This window comes from Haliotis asinina, chromosome 13, assembly GCF_037392515.1.
Source record: "Haliotis asinina isolate JCU_RB_2024 chromosome 13, JCU_Hal_asi_v2, whole genome shotgun sequence".
Classification (NCBI taxonomy): domain Eukaryota; kingdom Metazoa; phylum Mollusca; class Gastropoda; order Lepetellida; family Haliotidae; genus Haliotis; species Haliotis asinina.
Window position 1 is genome coordinate 50,411,150 of NC_090292.1, and position 22,804 is coordinate 50,433,953.

Here is a 22,804-nt window from a genome sequence, read left to right on the forward strand (position 1 = left end):
CGTTTCTTTCAAAATTATATACATATTCAGAGACTAACTATTAGTCTTAGTTTACAACAGAATTGGGGCTTTTGGGTGTGGCTAAATTTGCTAAGCTGCCCAGAATAATTTGCTAAGAAGTACCCAGATATTTGCAGTCAGGACACTGAGTGTCTGATAAGAAAAGTTCTGTGTTGTCATGGTTGAAAATACGTAACTATCATGATTTTAGGTTTTATCAACAACTGAATAATAATTTGACTACAGTGTGTAGCTATTCAAGACATTTTTATCTTCATGTTTCAGGGATTGGGAAAGAGAACTTTGACAAAGGGCCATTTTCAGGATTATTTGCCATTTTCTGTATTTAGAATGGGGCACTGCCCATCTATCAATAGAAAAATTCAAAATTTTAATGTGCAATTTTTTATTCTAATGTGCAAAATGACTCATGGCCCCTGCCTTTCCCAATCCCTGAGGTTTTCATCCATTTGGGCTATCAGTCTTGAATATAATCGGCGACTGCCTTAAACAATTTGATGAAACTAAAGTGACTCAAACAGTGTTTAAGCAAAATCTGGCACTGTAAGGAGTGAAGAAAAGCAATGGTCATGCTATTTTAGCCTTGAGTGAGTGAGTGAGTGAGTGAGTGAGTGAGTGAGTGAGTTTAATTTTAAGTCACATTCAGCAATATTCCAGCTATATGATTACTGTATGTAATCAAGTCTGGTTAAGACAATCCAGTGATCAAAAGCATGAACAATTGGGAACAGATTTTAGCCTTCAGAGACAAATTACTCTAGTTACTGGAAAATTCATATTTTCCAGAAAATTGTTTGTTGATTTATCTTAATGTAACAAACATTATCCAAGAAACTTTGTTAATTTTCTGAAACAGTGTAGAATTGCCAAACATAATAGACTCACCAATATTATAGACTTGCCAAATATACTCTTCCACAAAAAGTAGGACAGCTTCATTTTTTTATTCACGATCAAAAATATTTAGGAGATTTATCAGAGTCAATCAGTATTGATATGATAATATTGAATGTTTTGAGAGTGCCTCACCATTTGCATTTCCTTACAACCATAGTTACTTGGAATGTAGTCGCATTTGAAAGATGATTGGTGTATGGCATGTAATTTGCATGTGTACAATATTCGTTTTAAAACAAACGACTAGAAACAAACACTACCAAATGTGTGATGCAAGACGAGTGTCAAAATTAATGTTTTAAATGATTTCTCGACCTTCTTGAAAACCATCAAAATCAAGAATGGGACCCCATGCATGTGTCTGGGGTTACTGTGTTTTGCGTGCGCATGATGCATTGTGTTTAGGAGTGGACAAGATGTCTGTCCTTGAAATATTTGTTAATGTTTACTCTTCCTATCCAAATTAAAAGTTCAGGTTGAGTATACAATAGGCTAGCCAAATACTGCAGGCTTTTCAAATATTATATGCTTGCCAAACATCATAGACTTGTTGAATATCAGAGGCTTGTCGAATATTACAGGCTTGCCAAATATTATAGACTGCACGGGTTGTATAAAGATAGCAGTTTCAGGGTGTGCATGACAGATGAGAGAAGCCCTCCAGCAAAGGCATGGCGTTGACAAACAAATACAGCACTTGAAACACACAGTCACGAAGGTTTCGTCATGCCTAGAAACTGTGGTACATCAGCAGACTACATCAGCCTGGTCCTTGAAACAGACTGCTACAATGTATGGAGATAGACTTCTGAATATATGCTGTACCAATAGTAACAACTAAACTCACTTCAACTGAAAAGGAGCCACATTGAGTTGGGATAACCTGTGGAAATCCACACTTGTTTCACTGTGGGCCTAACAGCATGGTAGAGAGTGGTTGGCAGCTGGGAAAATAGCGTGGTTCAGGGACTGTAAGACAGACTATGTATGGAAGTACAATGAAGTGGGTGCTATCTTGTGAGGTGGGTTGTGCATAGCTGTCAGCTAGCAGACTCACTACACCATAAACACACACCTGCCATCACCATCACTACTAGCATGGTGCACTGGAGCAGATGTCTTCACTAGAACTGACAGTGTTTTTCCTAGACTAAAGCTTAGTCTCTGAATGAATATAATTCTGACAGTAACAAACAAGGAGCCCTGGGGAGACCAGAGATTCAGAAAATGAGGAAATCTAGACTTGCTTCATTTAAGGCTTTAGCACTGCAGGATAGGCTTGGCATTAGGCAAAATAATGTGGTTCAGCGACTGTGAGACAGTTTACATTGCAGGGAGGGCTAGGTACTTGGGAAAATAATGTGGTTCAGCGACTGTGAGACAGACTACATTGCAGGGAGGGCTTGGCATTAGGCAAAATAATGTGGTTCAGGGACTGTGAGACAGTCTACATTGCAGGGAGGGCTAGGTACTTGGGAAAATAATGTGGTTCAGCGACTGTGAGACAGACTACATTGCAGGGAGGGCTTGGCATTAGGCAAAATAATGTGGTTCAGGGACTGTGAGACAGTTTACATTGCAGGGAGGGCTAGGTACTTGGGAAAATAATGTGGTTCAGCGACTGTGAGACAGACTACATTGCAGGGAGGGCTTGGCATTAGGCAAAATAATGTGGTTCAGGGACTGTGAGACAGTTTACATTGCAGGGAGGGCTAAGCACTTTGGAAAATAATGTGGTTCAGCGACTGTGAGACAGTTTACATTGCAGGGAGGGCTAAGCACTTTGGAAAATAATGTGGTTCAGGGACTGTGAGACAGACTACATTACAGGGAGGGCTAAGCACTTTGGAAAATAATGTGGTTCAGGGACTGTGAGACAGACTACATTGCAGGGAGGGCTAAGCACTTTGGAAAATAATGTGGTTCAGGGACTGTGAGACAGACTACATTGCAGTGAGGGCTAAGCACTTTGGAAAATAATGTGGTTCAGGGACTGTGAGACAGACTACATTGCAGGGAGGGCTAAGCACTTTGGAAAATAATGTGGTTCAGCGACTGTGAGACAGACTACATTGCAGGGAGGGCTTAGCAGTAGGTAAAATAAAGTTGTTCCCTGTGTGTAGCAGCAGGAGCAAGTGGTTGATGGACTGTGTAGCTGTGCACTTAGTACAATACCTGGTTGACAGACAGGTTGAATAATTGGTCTAATAAGAGTTGAGTGACACATGGACGAGTGGATAGATGAGTCAGTGGTTGGTTAAATTAGTTGAGCAAGTGATTGGTTGAGTGATATTGTTTTTCTGTAGATTGTATTGCTGATAGAGTAATAATTATTATTTGGGTCACAATGTCCAAAGTTTTCAGTGAATGTTATGGGTCACATTTTGAATCATAAATGTTCAGTACTTTTCGTATTTTGGCAGCAGGCTTTAAGGTAGGGCTTTGGTTAATTGTTTACTTCTGGGAAACTACTTGAGAATTCTACGTTGATGGTGATGCGCTCGAAAATTCAAGAACCGGTGACTTAGTATATAAAGACTGGTTGTCGTGTTGACACCAGGACACACACACGTTAACTGGAGTACATTAAATTGCCTGAGTTGGTCAACGCTTGATCTACATAACCGCTGCCTGACCGCTCGCTGTGTTGCATTCAGTGAAACTGTTTCTCACTCTCACACCAAGACTTTGATGAGTTGACATTATATTTGTGATCCATTACTTTAGATCTGACTCATTTGCATTGCACATGAAACCTCTTTTGTGAATCTCTGCATCTTGCTTTCTGTTAATATATAATTGTTGAAAACATTAGACTTGTCAGTGTTATATTTTGCTGGTTCTGAGGGGATTTCGTATACCCCCTTTCATGACAAATTATTCACCGTAACAGTATGTAGAACAGCTGATAAAATAAGTCAGTGGTTGAATGAGTGGTTTTGTGAGTGGTTGAGTGGTTGGTTAAGTGAGTGGTTGAGTGAGTTAGTGAGCAGACGGTCAGGTGAGAGAGAAAGCTAGTTTGAGATCAAGATCATGAGTGCTTGATTGAGTGGTTGAGTGAGTGAGCAGACAGGCAGATGAAAGAGAGAGAGAGTGAGTTCAGTTTTACGCTGCTTTTAGCAATATTCCAGCAATATCACGGCAGGGGACACCAGTAAATGGGCTTCACACATTGTACCTAAGTGGGGAATCGAACCCGGGTCTCCAGCGTGACAAGTGAACGCTTTAACCACTAGGCTACCTCACTGCCCAAGGTGAAAGAGAAAGAGCTACTTTGTGTTTAAGATCATGAGTGCTTGAATGATGACAGTAAATGAGCAATACCTTCTGATAAAATATCATCCATTTGTTATCTGACTTACATTTTTCAACAGCCAAATATTATCAAAAATAGTCTCAGACCTGTAACACTAAAAAATCTACCTGTGAGACAGCCTTACCTGCAGACCTGCAAGGTCAAGGTCAGACTCAGGACTCATATCTGTCTACAAACAGTATCAGTCTCTCATCATCGAACACAGCTGTAGGGGTCAAACCCAGAGGACAACATCCACATACAGAGAAAAAATAGCCTGAGCACAGCTGCAGGGTAACATATGCTGTGGACTGGACTGGTTCTCCTCCACACACGCCCCACCCCTACCCCTGCCCTAAGTGAGTGAGTGACTAAATCAAGTTATACATTAATCAAAATAATTAAAGGTAAATTATACACATCTGTCAACAAAGCAACTAGATTATCAGAGACCAGTAATTTAACCTTAAATATTGAACTATAAATGATGATACAATATAAAAACAGGCTTTCAATCACCAACAACTGACAGCAGACCATCGCCAACAACTGACAGCAGACCATACTAAGGACCATGGGGAGTTACAGGGCCTTTAGTATCTGCATGGACCCTAGTTAGATTTATGTTATCCCTTTGGCCGCTTTTCTAATCAATATTTTTTGCAACTAATACTGTCATGCAACAGATGTAAAATATATTCATATGCAGGTTCCAACAATATTTAACTATGAATACAATGTGCATAGCTTTATGCTGTTAGGCGCATGTTTGTTCATGAATATTCATCAAATCAACATTTAGTTTACTTCATTCATGTGTGTCATAATGAAACAACAACATTCTGAGTAATCGAAAATATGTTTTTTAAACAATCCATAACCGTTTCTCATTATCCTTTCGATCAATTTTCAACTAACACAACACCACTAACCTTTACCAGATTCAAAGTTTAATATACATAGTCAGGCTATTTAGATTATTTAGGATACAATAAATAAAATTTCTCAGCAAATACTGTTGGGATATTTAATTAACCAAAAACAGTTATCAGAAGTCCATTTCTGGTGTCCCACACCATGATATTATCGGAATATTTCTAAAAGCCATGCAAGACCATACCCTCAACTCCATGTTGATGACATTGTAAGACTTTATTGGAAATAAAATTGATGCGAAGAATTTGCAGTTAACAGTCTGAAATTAATTGACACCAACAACACTAAAAGAATAACGTATGTCTATTCATAGGCTACTTTTTAATTAAGGTCAAAATTCTGTTTTCATTAAAGGAGCTACACATTATCAGTTATTGGAAAGAAAATGTTTTATGTTTTTTGTTGTTTTGGGGATGGGAGGTGCTCTGAAATATAACAATTCTTATCTAAAACTACACATCTAATATATCTCATAAATACAAGGAACATTTATAATTTCAGACTTTATAGGGCATAAAGCTCAAGGGCACAAATGTCAAGGGCATTAAGAAAGCATTTAAATTAAAATGTCTGTATTATCAATACTGGAGTATAGGAAGAAGCATATGAGCTTTGAATCATCAAAAGTCTGTTGATACTCTGAAGCTGGTCTCTTACCCAACTCAAAAGTTTTCATTAACACTTTGTCCCTCAAGTGATTCATCATTCAGCATTAGCCCTGTGTATGCTAATGACCAGCTCCTCCAACCTCCTTCCCAGCTTCATTAGCATCTATTGTGAAATAACTCCTCCCTCCTTATATTTGGCCACTGTTTCCATAGCAACATACAATGTGGAGATTAATCTATCACATGACCTCTGACCCTTGACCCAACATGGCAGGGCTGATTACCAATGACCTTGAAATGTTATCCTGAGATAAGTGTTATTATGTAAGTATGTCTGTAAGGATGATATAACAGGATATCAATTAGAAGTAATGTGGCAATCGGACACCAAGCAGTACTAAAACAATTGACATCTAGGTTACACAATGGTGTTACATACCCGCAGCAGATAATTAAATAGTTGCATGATTGGTCAAAATGTTATAACATTTAACAAACATTAAAACTTAAAATGTGTATAAAAATAAAGAGTTGAGTTGTGAGGAGTTTAATTTTATGTCCCACTGACTACATCACGGTCTAAGTCGCCATACACATTGTAATTATATGACTTTCTTCAAGTACATATTTATTCATTACATTATTGACCCATGAAGGTCCAGGGTAGAATAGGCCTTCAGCAACCCATGCTTGCCATAAAAGGCGACTATGCTTGTCATAAGAGGCAACTAACGGGATCGGGTGGTCTGACATGCCTACTTGGTTGACACATGCCATCAGTTCCCCATTGTGCAGATTGATGCTCATGCTGTTGATCACTGGATTGTCTGGTCCAGAGTCAATTATTTAAAGACCGCCGCCATATGGCTGGAGTATTGCTGAGTGCGGCATAAAACTCACTCACTCATTCATTACAATATTATTTACAAACAGAAAAAGTCAGAGCACCAAAAGTCCATAAAATTATTAAAACAAGCAGAATCACAAGAGATACAAGTATGAGCGGCATCTTGGTCTGTAAATCTTACCACCTATTGTTTGAAGGTGTACCTAAGTCTGCCTACCAAATGTCTTCAGGTCTTAATCCAAATAACAATATTACTTGATTACAGTGCAAAAATCCACCCATAAGTGAATGTGTATGTCACCACATGACTACAATAAGTTTCATTCTCAACTCCCTGGGAAGTATACCATACCAGTCTGTCTCAAAGTTCCTGAACCACTTTATTTTCCCTTCTGCCTAAGTCCGCCCTGCAATGCTAAAAAACTACAAAAACCAAGAAAAAAAGACATCTACAAAAATTTGTTATGCATTTATGTTTGTCCACTTCTGAATGCCTTTAAAAAACAACTTCTGTTAAAAAACCCTATTGCTCGCCCAAGAAAGACACTGCAGTATTTTTACAACAATATTATGTTGCTGTAATACCCCTAGACGTATGACGTCATAATGGTTAACAATTATGACATCACAAAGCTAATACCCCTTCACAATAGCAACAGACCTTGCTTGATTTGCGGAAAGCTGAGAGTTATCACACTGTACGCAATTTAAATAAATTTATGTTTCAGAGCAATAAAAAGAATACTAAACTCACTACCACTGCTTTTATTAAACTTGTCTCATACCAAATCATTAATTCATTTAATGACAAAAGATATCAAACAGAAGGTCGTTTAGTATCCTCTATTTCTCACCCTACTGGGTACCCATTTGTAAAAAGGTCCTAAACAGGGGTGTCACAATACAGGTGCCACACCATGCGACATGTATCTCCATATTCAGGTCACGATATGATAAATACCACGATATGGCATTTTCGACATTTTGTGCATAACAAGCAGCCATTACGGAAGTTGTCTGATGTTGAAACCATAATTCACTAATCCACTTCAGTTTTGCTATACAGATTGATGGATAAAGGACATGTAGACATAGCCTGCAGAGTAATATTTTCATGGCAATATTACACTAGTGTAATACCGCTTGACGTATGATGTCAAAATGGTTGAAAGTTGTGACGTCACAATGCTAATGTCGCTGTTGCAGTTTTACTAGGATCTTGCTTGACTCTCGGAAAGCTGAGAGTCCTCGGCTTTCACAGCAGTTTCTGTCAATTTATGTTGGCGAGTAATAAACAGAATACTAAACTCGTTTCTGTGAAATACCATTTTTATTACAAATTTGTGACGAATCAACATAAAATCACCTGAATCATGTATTGCATCATGCAGAGCTTGCCGATGATGCAACGATGCATCGGTGAATCGAGACGTGCCTAGTCCTGAATGATAGTACCCAGATGACAGGTCCTAAACCTTCCTGCCAGCTGACTGATTGACCCTACCTTTAGTATGATCAGTCCCTTTACTAATTACCTGTCAGACCACTGGACCATATCTATCTAGTTGCCATGACAGGTGTCTAATTGATTACAGACAAGGAGAACCTGTCAGGTCTTGTTCAATACAATGTCAGCATTAACCCTGGTGTAAGTGACTTTGGAAAAGTGAGTGAGTGAGTGAGTGAGTGAGCGAGCGAGCGAGGAGAGGAGTTTAACACTTTTTGTCAGCAATGTCAAAGCAGGGGACACCAGAAATGGGCTTCCCACATTGTGCCCATGTGAGGAATTGAAGCCATGTTGTTGGCGTGATGTTTTAACATTTTAACACAAGTGAACATTTTAACACAAGGCTACCCTAGAACCTGAAAGATGATTGGTGTATGGCATGTAATTTGTATGTGTATGATTTTCATTATAAAACAAATGACTAGAAACAAACACTAACAAATGTGTGATGCAAGATGAGTGTCAAAATCAATGTTCCAAATGATTTCTTGACCTTCTTGAAAACCATCAAAATCAAGAATGGGACCCCATGCACATGTCTGGTGCTACTGCGGTGTGCATGTGCATATCATGCATTGTGTTTAGGGGTGGGAATAGAGGGAAATGCTGGTGCATTCATAAGATGTCTGTCCTTGAAACGTTTTGTCAACGTTTACACTCCCTGTCCAAATCGAAAGTTCAGGTTCCCCTACTTTTTTTTGAAGAGTATATATGGTGGTGGTGGATAAATAATCGAGTCTGGACCTGACAATCCAGTGATAAACAGCATGAGCATCTATCTACGCTACTGGGAACCAATGACAAGTTTCAGTCAAGTCAGCAAGCCTGACCCCCCTGCCAATCTAACCCTGTTCAGTTGAGTTGGACCTAACGTCACAACAGCTTTAGTCCAGCCATATAGTGAGGAGATCTTCATAGGTTTGGTATTCATAATATGTGCTATTATTTGCCTTATACCACGCACCAATATATAAGTATTTTTTGTCAGTCTGATGTTTAACGCGATATTCCCACCACAATTCACTAACCAAGTCTGCACTACACAATCTGGTGATGGCATCTGATAATGAACATGATGAACATTAATCTACACAGCTTGGATACAAAAACACATGTCAACCCAGTCAGCAAGCCTCATCACTTGATTCAGTCAGTCTTGTCTTAGAACAAGCATGGGTTGTGGAGGACCAACTTAAACCACTTTTACAATTAAATAGAAGGCAGTACTACAGCTCGACATTATTTGCAGATGAGTGAACATATACTCAACAAAAACTGTGAAGGATCACCCTATATTCAATATCTAAGCAACATATGGGTTATGATATGAAGTATTAAATAACTTAATGTTCAAACTTGGGTTGGTCATTAATTATTTTTCTTGAGCATACCAATGAAATTGTAGCCCTGGATCCCAGCTTCATATCAGCGGTTGTTCTACAATCATCACCACAGGCTGGCATGATGTCGCTCAAGAAGGAAATTATCAAGACATTTTTCAGGAAAACAAATCAACAAATAATGTGTCTTTTGTAGAAGAGGAAATTGTTTTCATCTCTCATAGTCAGAAAGTCTTCAACAAATTACTGAAACTGTCAATGGCCAATCTTAAATGATTTATTAGTCATTGATCAAAACTGTGCAAAAATTGGTCATTTAATGTTGGTATTATTGGTTGTTTCTACAAATACTACTTTCAATGCATACAGGTATTACAACAAACATGGGTGATGTCTTGGCAGCATGTCTATTTATATCAACAGAGGTCAGTTTTGATGCAGGTGTGAACTGGTTAAGTTTAGGGGCAGGGAACTAGCATATTCTTAAGGTTACATTTGTTTTTCTCCTTTGTGGGTCAGAGTTCAAAGTTCAAGTCCCTCCAGGTGTATATTTTGTTTGTTTTTACATGAGATATACCAAGGTGACTGCCCTTTGTGACAATGAAAGATTGAAAGCTTGGCAGGTTGTGATTCATGATCCTGATCATGAACCTCCAGAAATATATGAACATCAGGGCTGCTGGTCCACTTTCAGCAGCAGAGAGGTATCTTACACTTAGGTTTTACATGATATAGAAGGGGTTGTACAGGGCAAAGAGGTTTTATTTGATAAACAAGAGGTTGTACATGACGGGGAAGGGGTTTTAGAGGACAAAAAGATGTTACAGGATGTGGAAGGGGTTTTATATGACGAAGAGATTTTACATGATGTGACATGCAGAGGAGTTTTTTATTGGATGTCAGATATCAATATTGTGTCACAGATACAATAATGGTGACAGATATCAATATTGTGTCACAGATATAATAATGGGTGACAGATATCAATATTGTGTCACAGATATAATAATGGGTGACAGATATCAATATTGTGTCACAGATATCAATATTGTGTCACAGATACAATAATGGGTGACAGATATCAATATTGTGTCACAGATACAATAATGGGTGACAGATATCAATATTGTGTCACAGATACAATAATGGGTGACAGATATCAATATTGTGTCACAGATACAATAATGGGTGACAGATATCAATATTGTGTCACAGATATCAATATTGTGTCACAGATACAATAATGGGTGACAGATATCAATATTGTGTCACAGATATCAATATTGTGTCACAGATACAGTAACAAGACAGTAACTGTAGTAACTAGTAGTAGAAACTGTAGCAACTGAATCATTACATTCAGTGAAACAAAATAACATTTCTGACATACTTTGACCATGTTAACTGTTAACTTAGCATGACAGTGACCAGTCACTACAACACTGTCAAATTAAACACATAACAGCACTGGACCTGTGAAGGACTGGGTTAGAATTAATTCTCAGTAAGCATGCTTGTTGTAAGAGGTAACTAACTTGATCAGGTTACGACAAACATAGTCGCCTTTTGTGGTAAGCACAGGTTTCTGAAGACCTATTCTAGTTTTCTACCCCAGATCTTCACGGGCTGTGGAAAATAAATCCACATGTATAAAGAAATATAGATACATATCCAGTTTCTGTCCACTACGCCGAATTTCATTTCATATTGGATGGACACAAAATGAAGCCAGAGTTAACCGTGACTAACGTTAGGCTGGCTTAGCTATGGGATATACCATTTCTCTACAGATGTTAATGGACACTTTAGGATATCAGCTTATCTATGTGATCTGCTTATCTACAGTAATATACGGTAAGTACCACAGCCTTATCTGTAAAGAGATCACATGCTTAATAACAGTTAGAGCTGCAGTAATTGATCGAATAATTGGCCAACCTCTGTATTTATACCATCCTTTCAATAGCTAGCAGTTGTATAAAATCAATCTAATAGATACAAATATTTTACAAACTGTTGTGACAGACCTAACCAGGCTTAGAATGATGTGGGCTTTCACAGTCTCTTGCAGGCGGACAATATTTTTACAGTACTTCACTCCACACCAGGGCAATGTGAGTGAGTGAGTGAGTGAGTGAGTTTAGTTTTACATTGCTTTTAGAAATATACTCTTCAAAAAAGTAGGGGCGCTTCATTTTTTTTATTTACAATTACTAATATTTAGGAGATTTATCAGAGTCAATCAATGTTGATGTGATATTATTGAAAGTTTTGAGAGACCATTTGCACTTCCTTACGTTCCCATGTCTATTTAGAACAAAGTCGCTTTTGAAAGATGATTGGTGTATGGCATGTAATTTGCATGTATACGATTTTCATTTTAAAACAAATGACTAGAAACAAACTCTAACAAATGTGTGATGCAAGATGAGTCTTAAAGTTAATTGTCTAAGTGATTGCTCGGCCTTCTTGAAAACCATCAAAATCAAGAATGGGACCCCATGCACATGTCTGGTGCTACTGCGGTGTGCATGTATCATGCATTGTGTTTAGGGGTGGTAATAGAGGGAAATGCTGGTGCATTCATAAGATGTCTGTCCTTCAAACGTTTGTCAATGTTTACACTTCCTGTCCAAATTGAACAACTAACTAACCACTAGGCTACCCAACACCACTATGAACCCCAGTGACAAAATATGTAATCATACTTATCAAATTCAAAGCACCAGAGCATCACTGACATGCTATGAAAGCTTCTCTAAATGTATTATTAATTTTGTTTGAACGTGAAAAACTGTGTATACTTGTTTGTTTATCAGAGGACATGAATAATATCAAGTCTGGGTAAATCAATTTCGAACTGGTAACATTTTTAAATTACCTGATGTCTGACTGGGTTTGGGGCTTATTTCATACTCTACCTATTTATGTGGAAACTGACCAGATGTCTAAACATAACAATAATTACAAGTAATTACAAGTAATTACAACATATTCCATTACAGATAAAACCATCTGTCGACTTGCATGAAATCAGGTACATGACACAACTCATTTGGCACCCTGAACACTTGCCCAAATTGACCTAAGTTTGAAGCCAAATTTTTCTTGCTGAACTCATGTATTTGAGAACATTCTCTCAGGATCATATTTCAGTAATTCAGTCATGCTCAAGTTTATGCTATGTTGCAGTTGATCTTTCTCATTCAGATATACAGACTATGTAACTGAAAAACCTCTTTGAGTGGCATGTTTAGAGGTTGGTGAATCATATACTACTACGGACAAACTCTGTTGATGGGCAACTTGTATATATTTGGGTGATGCGACATTTTGATATTGATAGTGTAGTTTTTAAGCAACAGGTACTTGAAGCATACTGGTGTATACATACGAATACAGCAGATTTGAGCTCGTCATTACTGGCATAGCGTTTTCCACAGAGATGTTCCTTTCACTTTGGAAATAGGTGAAAGTCGCTTGGGGCCTGGGCAGCCACATTGATGTACTGCAGACTTTGCCAATCATGAGGTGCAAGATGAAGCATTGTCATGTAAAACCAGAACTCCAGCCCTCAACATCTCTCACATTGTACTCATATGTATACCCCAGTATGCTTCAAGGACCTGTTGCTTTTGAATGAGTTGATCTATTTGTGTAAAATAACAGGAAATGCTAATGCAGAACACTGTCCAACAACACCAGTGTTTATCAATGGCGTTTCAAGGTAACAGAACACTGGGTCCTGTAAGTTTCAGATGTCTGTCTGACCCACTGAAAATTCACAGGACCCACAGAATAAAATCTAACACACATTTCAGATTTAACATTTCTCACAATTGGCATTGAAATTATTAACATTATATAATGACAAACATTATAAACATAAATTTATGAGTCATTGTTGTATATTCAGTCAGACAATACGGCCAGCAGGTTGGGCACTTCTGTTTGACCAAATCTGCCAGATTTGTCAAAGGGTCAGACAGTATTCGTGAACACTGCAACACTCCTAAGATTAGTTTATGTCACCAGACTAGAACTTTTGTAGGCCTAGAACTATTTGACCAGTCCTCATAAAATCCTGGACAGGGATGGCTTTAACATCTGCCTTTCGTGACTCAGGCAAGTAGAATATTATTGGATGAGTGGGCGAGCGGGAAGTGCCCCTGAGTCTGTCAGTCAAAGAAAGCACTGTCAAGTGAGTAAGTGTGTTTGGATTTATTTCCTTTTTAGCAATATTCCTGCAATATCATGATAGGGGGACACCAGAAATGAGCTTCATACATTGTAGTATTTTTTTGTACCAACGTGGGGAATTGAACCCAGGGCTTTGGTGTGATGAGTGGACGCTTAACCACTCGACCACCAGGCCCAAAAATATACGACAAAACGTTATGGATATCAACTTCTTCTTTATTGGTCACACAAAGTTTCTGGGCTATTCCTTGCCCCTTCGTCAGGTGGATGACGAAGGGGTGAGGAATAGCCAGAAACTTATAAACAATAAAGACGAAGTTGACATCCTTAACATTATATTAGAACACCGACTTCTAAATGCCTCACAAGAACCTTAGCCACCCCCAAATGTATATAGGATAGTAGAATATTTTGAGCATGTGACAAACAACATATAGATTATTGAGAATGAAACAATGAAGTGGTTTATACATAGAGACTGCTGACAGCAATATGCATGTGGAGAAAGTATTGCGCAATTCCGCCAAATCAACACAGCCTCACAGTCAGTGCTACTTCAGGATACACTGTGATGTCGCCTGCTCCTGTAGTATTAGCCTGCACATTTGATGAATACTGCCTTCTCCTTTTAGACACTGCAATAAGTCAACAACACATCTTGAATTGGTCACCAGCTACCCATCCTTGTTGTAACTGTAGGCGGAGACAAAGGGCATTGAGTGGTCAGGCTTGTTGACTTGGTTGACACGTCATTATATGCATAGACTGATGCTCATGCTGTTGATCACTGGATGCAGTGATGGGTGAGCTGTCGAAGGCACCAAGCTATTGACCCAGCAAGGTTAAGATCGAGCCAACTCTTGACCAAGTGTAAAGCCCTGGAGTCAACTTTGTGTGCAGACTCTTTCAGTGTTGTCACAACCTTAAGCTTTAGTGTACAGTACACAAACCTGTGCACTTAACGGAACACACGACTTAGGTGGTAAATGACCACATGGTGGCCACATAAATACGTGCCAACTCTTAGTTGGGGGTACAGCAACATGCAGTAAACTTGGACAAAGTACAGTGTGACTACGTGTCCAAGTCCTTCCAGCTGTGAATGGGTACCTGATTTGGATGGGCAAGACACAATAACTTGATGTGCCCACATGGATGCAACTATGTGCAAGAACTGCATGATCCCCAATGAGTTGAGAATGAAAATATGCTGTGCCTTGGACATGAACATCCAGTGATCAAGTCAAAACAAAGGGCGTTTGAACAGCCAAACTGGATATATCAGTGTGTACATTTATGCATATGTGTATTGTCTGGTCCATATTGTCTGATCCAGACGTGTTTATTTGCAGATTCCACATTGCTGGAATATTGCTTGTTTCAGTATTAAACAACAAAACACATCCTATCATCTATTCATTATGCTGTCATGGTGGCAATTGCCAAATCAGAGATTTTAGCCATACAGAGTGGACATCTGTCTGGAACACTACCTCTGCTAGTAGATACATACTATTTTGATTTCATAACATCATAAACAAAACAAATACACCCACACAACCTTGATTCATGGACATAGGGGAAGAGCTGCGGAAATCACATTTTAAATACATAATTTCGTTTTGTACACTCACTGATTATTTTAAAATTTTCATTCACTGATTCAGCAAATTGAAAATGCCTAATATTCCACTCATGAATAAAACATTTATTTACCAAAGCCATTTGTCATCATCACCCATTTGTGTTCATACAAAATGTGATGTCAAGTTGTTTTGTGGATTACGTAGTGGGTTACAGTATATCACTATGTACGTCTGCCCATCGCAGCAAGTGTTGACTGCTAAGGAAGCAGACGACAAGATGTGACAAGGATGGTGATGATAGTATCTTTTCTACTTTACAATTTGTAATATTAGTGGCATTAGTGACTTTGGAATATATATCTCACTTCTGGACAGCTAGATTTAGTGCACTTACATGTAATGCAGATATTCAGATATATTTTTATCAGCATGTATTGCATAAACTCCTAAAAACTACAGGATGCCCACAGGGTTGATGACTGAAAAATGTTTCTGGCCACGTTAACATGTAACCAGCTCTGTATTAAAATAGGAAATTGAGTGAGTTTAGTTTTATGCCGCTCTCAGCAATATTCCAGCTATATGGCGGCAGTCTAAATAATCCAGTCTGGACCAGACAATCCAGTGATCAACAACATGAGCATCAATTAGCGCAATTGGTAACCAATGACATGTGTTAACCAAGTCAGCGAGTCTGACCACCTGATCCCATTAGTTGCCTCTTATGACAAGCAAGGTCACCTTTTATAGCAAGCATGGGTTGCTGAAGACCTATTCTATCCTGGACCTACTAGGGTCAAAATAGGAAATTGAGATATAGTGTTAAAATAATGTAATTAATGGATTACTTGTAGGGAGGTAAACTTCAGCATGTACAAAAGCAAATTCAATAAAACATAACTTGGTGGTCATTTAATGTCACTGCTATCTGAATCAGAAAAGAAGAAAGGAACGACTATCTGTGGAAGTTTGGGTATGAATAATAATGAACTATACAGGCTTTGTCTAGCTACCACAATTGTAAATTATTTTCGAAATATTTCCCAAGGTCAATGACATAGTCAAATGTCAGTTTAAGTAAACTTTGCCTCAGTACTTTTCGTTACACTCCACTTCTGAGTCTAACAAAACCTTAGGGGAGGTCGCATCAGGTAACCTTTGAGACTGAACAGAACACAGCTTACCAAATCTCGAAAGTGGACATGTGCACATACCTTTTGATTTTTATATCTCAAAAAGGTTCGTACCCAAACAATTCCGAATACTATTTAGTGTACGCTTACTTCTGGGTGATGCACACGACACATGTTACAACCATGACAACGGTGAGTAAACAGTCGCTGAAAATAGTGTTTTGGGGCAATATTCAAGGATGTCATCTTGTGGAAATATTATTAGCCAATGGTAACCATGTCAACAGAAACCCCAAAGCATATATACTGCTGGTCAATTAACTGTGCTATATGCGGATTTTTGTTTGTGGAGAGATCTGTGGCAGTGACCTGAATATTTTGTAAGTCCCTCTCATCCCTAAGTAGTAGCCGTTGTCTGATTGGTTAAATCTATTTAACAGTCTCGTGTTTGATTGGACGGTCATAGGTTGCTCAAAGGTTACCTGACACGACCTTCTACTAGGGTTTGTTAGACTCAGTGGTGGAGTGTAACGAAATACACTAAGACTAGGTTTACTTAAACCGAGACAAATATATACCCTTGAAAAATGTACTGGCACACAGAGTCGACTATAAAATAAAGTTGTAAGCCTGCTATGTAAGTAGCAAGCTGTGGGCCGCTAGGCAGACGCTATTTCATACACTGAGCAAGGCGTGGCACTGTGTGTTACATCAAAAGTACCAATTCGGGACATCATACAAGACAAAATTTACAAGATAGCATGATAATTACTGCAAAAACGATTCAAGGTTATCCACAAATTTTATGCTAACATTCTGTACCCCGTACAGTCTGAATACGTGAAATTCACAAATTTTTGGTTTAATATTCTGAAAAATATACCATAGTTAACATAATGACCATTATCAATCAATCACCTCAACTGCTTAAAATATTAATTTCAACAAATTATAAACAAACGCTGCTATTCACAGAGACTGTTTGTTCACACTCTATTAACTTATATGATCAATATTTAACAAGGTAAAAGTACATTGCTAGTATTCCTTACTATGAAAAGTGCTCATTACATTTCTGCAGTAAATAAACAATCAAAGTAAACAGCCTAAATTAATCAGTAATGAGAATGGTCAAAGGCAAACCATAACGGGGCACATTTCAACATTAAACATGGACTGACCAGTCGATGCAAACTCTTGACCTGGTCACGGGTGAGTGGGCGCAACTCTGCACTCAACACACATTGCTCAATTGGAAACGCCCTTGATTCATTTTTCTTTCAACAAAAGTATGTCTGACCTACAAGGCATTTGATATAGGGAAATTGTTTCTGTTCCTTCAAAAGAGACATGATATGTTCAGTAAAGTAATTTCAGCCACGTATGTCTGTATGTCATAGCCTAACATCGATCCAGTTTGGGACAGCTCGCATAATATGTGTTCATTCGGCCGGCCGTCAGTGAGATCATATTTCATCATAATTGTCTGTTGTCAGAAGAAAAACAGCATTGTTTAATTCGTTCGTGATTTCACTTTTAATTCAGAATGAATCATATTTTACGAACAAAGGACCCAGTGACCGAATCGCTTCGCAATCAGCTGATTGTCAGTGACAGGCGTTCTCCTGTTGGCTTGCGGAGTTTTAGGGCAAAAAACCCAAACCACTTGCTAAGCGTATATTGTGAAGTAAACGCATCACACAGTTCACATATTGAAATTAACTAGTGGTTCGTCATCTTGGGGAAATACCTGATGATTTATTTCATAAAATATGTCTGAATATCGTATAAGGCAACAGCTGTGCCGAATATTCACCCAACTCTAACCAGACAAGATCGGACAAATATAGGTGCAATTTCCTCAAATTCACCTACCTCTCTCTGGCTTCATGACGGTCAAACGGGCAACAGACCGTGCGGAATAACTAGCCAAGCTTTCCTAGAGTCACATTGTGCCGTGTATTATGTCGCTAGATTCCCATCTTGTCCTAGAAATCCAACTTTATCGACTAGAGTCCATCGCTGTCAGGCCAAACGAAGGTCTGTTTATGAATAATGTTGTGCCTACACGGGTCACGTGACAAGCTCGATACCTCATTCCAGAATTAATAAACACGTTACTGAATAGAAAATATGCTTAAACATTAATTATTTTAAATAATAACACCATTCTCGTTAATGATGCTTGCAAATTCGCATGATTTTCGTGAAATTTGAGCAAGCCACATCGCTTTAACTTTGACCTAGCGGCCTTGACCCTTGAGTTGGTCCAGTGACCTTTCCAACTTTACAATGCTCCAATCTGTCAGTATGGGAGTTGCCACTATTTCCGAAAGCTCAGACGATGGTTGGGTATCAATGCTCGTGATGCATAATTATGCCTTTACAGTAAATATACTTTATCTGCCGTAATAATATGTTCGTGTATTTTTTTGACAGATGACAGGTGATTAGGGGAGGTAACTCCAATCCGGTTTCCTCCTCGTTTCAGAAGGCTGGACGCTTCGCATGCAGTAGAAGGCATGTTCAAAACATACGTTTACCGTTTTGCTAGTTTATCCTATATTTTCAAGAAATGTATATTCTAATATTGCCTAGAGCCCTGACTGAAAATTTAACAACGAACTCTATTGATTGACATGTCACATGTGTATATGTGAGAATGATAATTCTCTCGATCGATATAAATACTTCGTTTCAAAACTGTTTCGGGTGTATGGACATCCACACTAATAATAATAGCAATGATAATTTTACCATTATTTACCCTAATCCCGGACAAAGCAGATTACTTTTAATCAACTAGTGTGTGTGTGTGTGTTTGTGTGTGTGTGTGTGTGTGTGTGTGTGTGAGGCAAGTCAGCTAGCAATATGGCATACACTTCCAATGTTTGCAGATGTTGTTTTTCTATGTAAAAATGTGGACATACAAACCAAATAGGTTTGCGAACACTATACATGTATTAAATCTTTGAAGGGCATTTAGAAGTGAAATACATAAGAATGAAGATTTTTATGGATATCAACTTCTTTATATGAGTGGAACGAGTTAACGAAAGCTGGAAGCCAGTAGAAACAAGCACTGATAGGAAGCCGACAGTTATGATAACAATGATGGAAGCCAATGGTAATACATACAGATGATTTCGTTAATTCATTCCACTTATTACTTCGTTATTGTTTACCTGTACCTGTACCTGTACCTGTACCCCCTTCTCATTCACCCGATGAAGGAGTAAGCATTAACTCCGAAACGTTGTGTTCTCATAATAAAGAAGTTGATAGCCATAAAAATCTTCATTCTTACTATACACGTATGATTAATGTTCATTCACAAATTACATTTATACGTATTAGAACATGTATGGTAATATTGCAGGCGATATTTTGTCCTTGAATCAGTAAAGAAAGCATATTTCACCAAAAAATGTAGAACTCATCTTCAACAGAACTTTTAATGTACAAAGTTAGCACTACTCTTCTTGATCATGAGATCACGTGAAGAACCTCTAAAATTGGGTAATGAAACGAAGCATTTTCTGAGATTAATATCGTGAAGGAATTGCTCTGTATTTAAAACAGTTGTAAAAGTACTTTTAAAAGTAGACTTGGGCGGATGTGTTAAAGGTGAAATCCAGGTGTGTGGCATGTAAGCGGGTCGGAAGGTAAAAGCCATAGCTTTTATCCCTTTTGTTATGGAAATAATAAATACCTGCTCACATTTAGACAGCAGAAGACAAACAAGACTGACACTGCTCGTTACCATGAAAAAAACACATACAATTGTAGTTCCGTAGACGTGAACCGATCCCTAATTTTATGCGTGCTTGTATCTGTGTGGTGTGAGGTGTGCGTGTGCGTGCGTGTGCGTGTGAGCGTGCGTGTTTGGTATGGTGTGGTTATTTCCGACCGCCGTCATATAGTTGGAATATTGTTGGGTGTTACAAAGATTCAAACCAACAAACATGATAAGCTTTGAAACGGTTGCCACGATTACCACTGGTTTCCGATTTAATGACGTCACTAACTTCCCCCTTATGATGACACAGTATGCCTATGTGAAAGGCAACTGAGTGAGTCTAGTTTTACACCGCTTTTAGCAGTAGTCCAGCAATATAGCGCCAGGCGCCGATATGGGCTTCACAATGTGTACACTTGTTCGGAGTCGAACCCGTTCCATTGGCGTGACGAGCGAACACTTTAAGAAATAGGCTGGCCCACCTCACCTATGCAAATACAAACCACCACAATGTAATACCAACATTCGTACGAGAAGATGTGACAGAGTGAATGAATGGGTTTACCTTTACGCCACATTCAGAAACATTCCAGCGATATGGCGACAGTATGAGGAGATGTTACAGAGAGGATTACAGCATCTGCGCTACTATTTCATTGCATGCACCGTTCTAAGCTGCACAATTCACAAGTGTCCTCTTGTGCATTACGTTTATGGGAGCGTCCGAGTAGATTAATGGTTCAATTGTTCCGTCGTCACACTGAAGATCCGGATTCGATTCTTTACGTGGGTGCGGTGTATGAAGTCTATTTCTGGTGTCCCGCCGTGACATTGCTGGAATATTGCTAAATGCGGCGTAAAACCACACTCAGTTTTAACCATAACCTTCTTAAATGTTACTCGTGCTTTTGTTCTGGTTATTGAGTGAGTGAGTATGGTTTTACGCCGCATTTAGCAGTATTCCAACAAAATCATGACGGGGTATCTGTCACCCTTGGTTGTCACACAGCTTTCACCTGTCACACTCCCTTGTCACACAGCTGTCACATGTCACCCACTGTTGTCACACAACCTTCACCTGCCACCCTCAGCTCTCACTTAGCTTTCACATGTCACCCGGCCACTGTTGTCACACAACCTTCATCTGTCACCCTTTGTTGTCACTCAGCTGTCACATGTCACCTTCATTTGTCGCTCACCTTTCACCTGTCACCCGCTGTTGTCACACAACTTTCATCTGTCAACCTCGGTTGTCACTCAGCTGTCACATGTCACCCTCCATTGTCATTCATGTGTCACATGTCAGCCTCGGTTGTCACACAGCTTTCACCTGTCACCATCAACTGTCAGTCAGCTTTCACACGACACCCGACCTTCTATATCAGATGTTACTTTTGACTGTCCATCTCAAATGTTACCCTCAACCGTCTAAATCAAATCTTACTCTAAACTAGCAATCTCAAAGGTTACTCTCAACTGTCAGTTTGAAACGTTACCCCCAACTGACAATCACATCTGTTACTCTCAACTGTCCATTGCAAATGTTACTCTTAACTGTCTATTGCAAATGTTACTCTCAACTGTCTATTGCAAATGTTACTCTCAACTGTTTATTGCAAATGTTACTCTCAACTGTCTATTGCAAATGATACTCTGAACTGTCTATTTCTAATGTTACTCTCAACTGTCTATTTCAAATGTTACTCTTAACTGTCTATTTCAAATGTAACTCTCAACTGTCTATTTCAAATGTTACTCTTAATTGTCAAACGGTATTCTCAACTGTCTTCCATCAACTTACCGACTTAGAGACGATACAAAAAATTCTGTAACGTTAATAGTGAGGGAGTGAGTTTAGTTTTACGTCGCACTCAGCAATATTCCAGCTATGAGTCTGGACCAGACAATCCAGTGATCAACAACATGAGCATCGATCTGCGCAATTGGGAACCGATGACATGTGTCAACCAAGTCAGCTAGTCTGACCACCCGATCCCGTTAGTCGCCTCTTACGACAAGCATAGCCATCTTTTATGGCAAGCATGGGTTGCTGAAGGCCTTTTCTACCCCGGGACCTTCACGGGTTGTAAAGTTAATAAAGACTTATGGACAACATATGGAATTTCCAAGTTTGACGGAATAAATCACCATGGTGATAATTGAGGAAAGCCCCAGTCTGCAGAATCAGCAAGTTCTCAAATGAATGGGAAGTTGCAGGATGTTCTCTGCTGATGTATTCGCGAACAGTTTACACCATCTCGTTCCGACAGGATCATAACATACATGCTAATTATATCGAGATGTTCAGTGATCTTTGCTTCAAGCAGAGAGGTCTTAAAACATCGCTTGTCGTAAGAGGCGACTAACGGGATCGGGTTGTCAGGCTTGCTGACTTGGTTGACACGTCATCGGTTCCCAATTGCGCAGATCGATGCTCATGTTGTTGATCACTGGATCGTCTGGTCCAGACTGGATTATTTACAGACCGGCGCCATATAGCTGGAAAATTGCTTACAGCGGTGTAAAATTAAACTCACTCACTAACTCTTAAAATATTTGAAATAGTTTTGTTGCGCCTCACAGTTAACCAGCTGTGATGATTTTACGTGTGCTTCAACAGTTCTTTAATTATTTGGAGTTGATGAGTCAGTGTTTATCTTAAGAACTCTTGATGGCTTGACCATTCATTTGTTCT

General features: G+C 38.9%; 1 protein-coding gene across 1 annotated transcript in view; it reads right to left on the reverse strand.

Annotated features, from left to right (window-relative positions):
* LOC137259819 (atos homolog protein A-like) overlaps positions 1-18,421 on the reverse strand; it is a 40,197-nt gene extending 21,776 nt beyond the window's left edge. The window contains exon 1 of the mRNA XM_067797435.1: positions 18,246-18,421. Coding sequence (XP_067653536.1) covers positions 18,246-18,261 — 16 coding nt within the window. The 5' untranslated portion in view covers positions 18,262-18,421. The remainder of the gene's footprint in view (positions 1-18,245) is intronic.
* Positions 18,422-22,804: the final 4,383 nt, after the last annotated feature.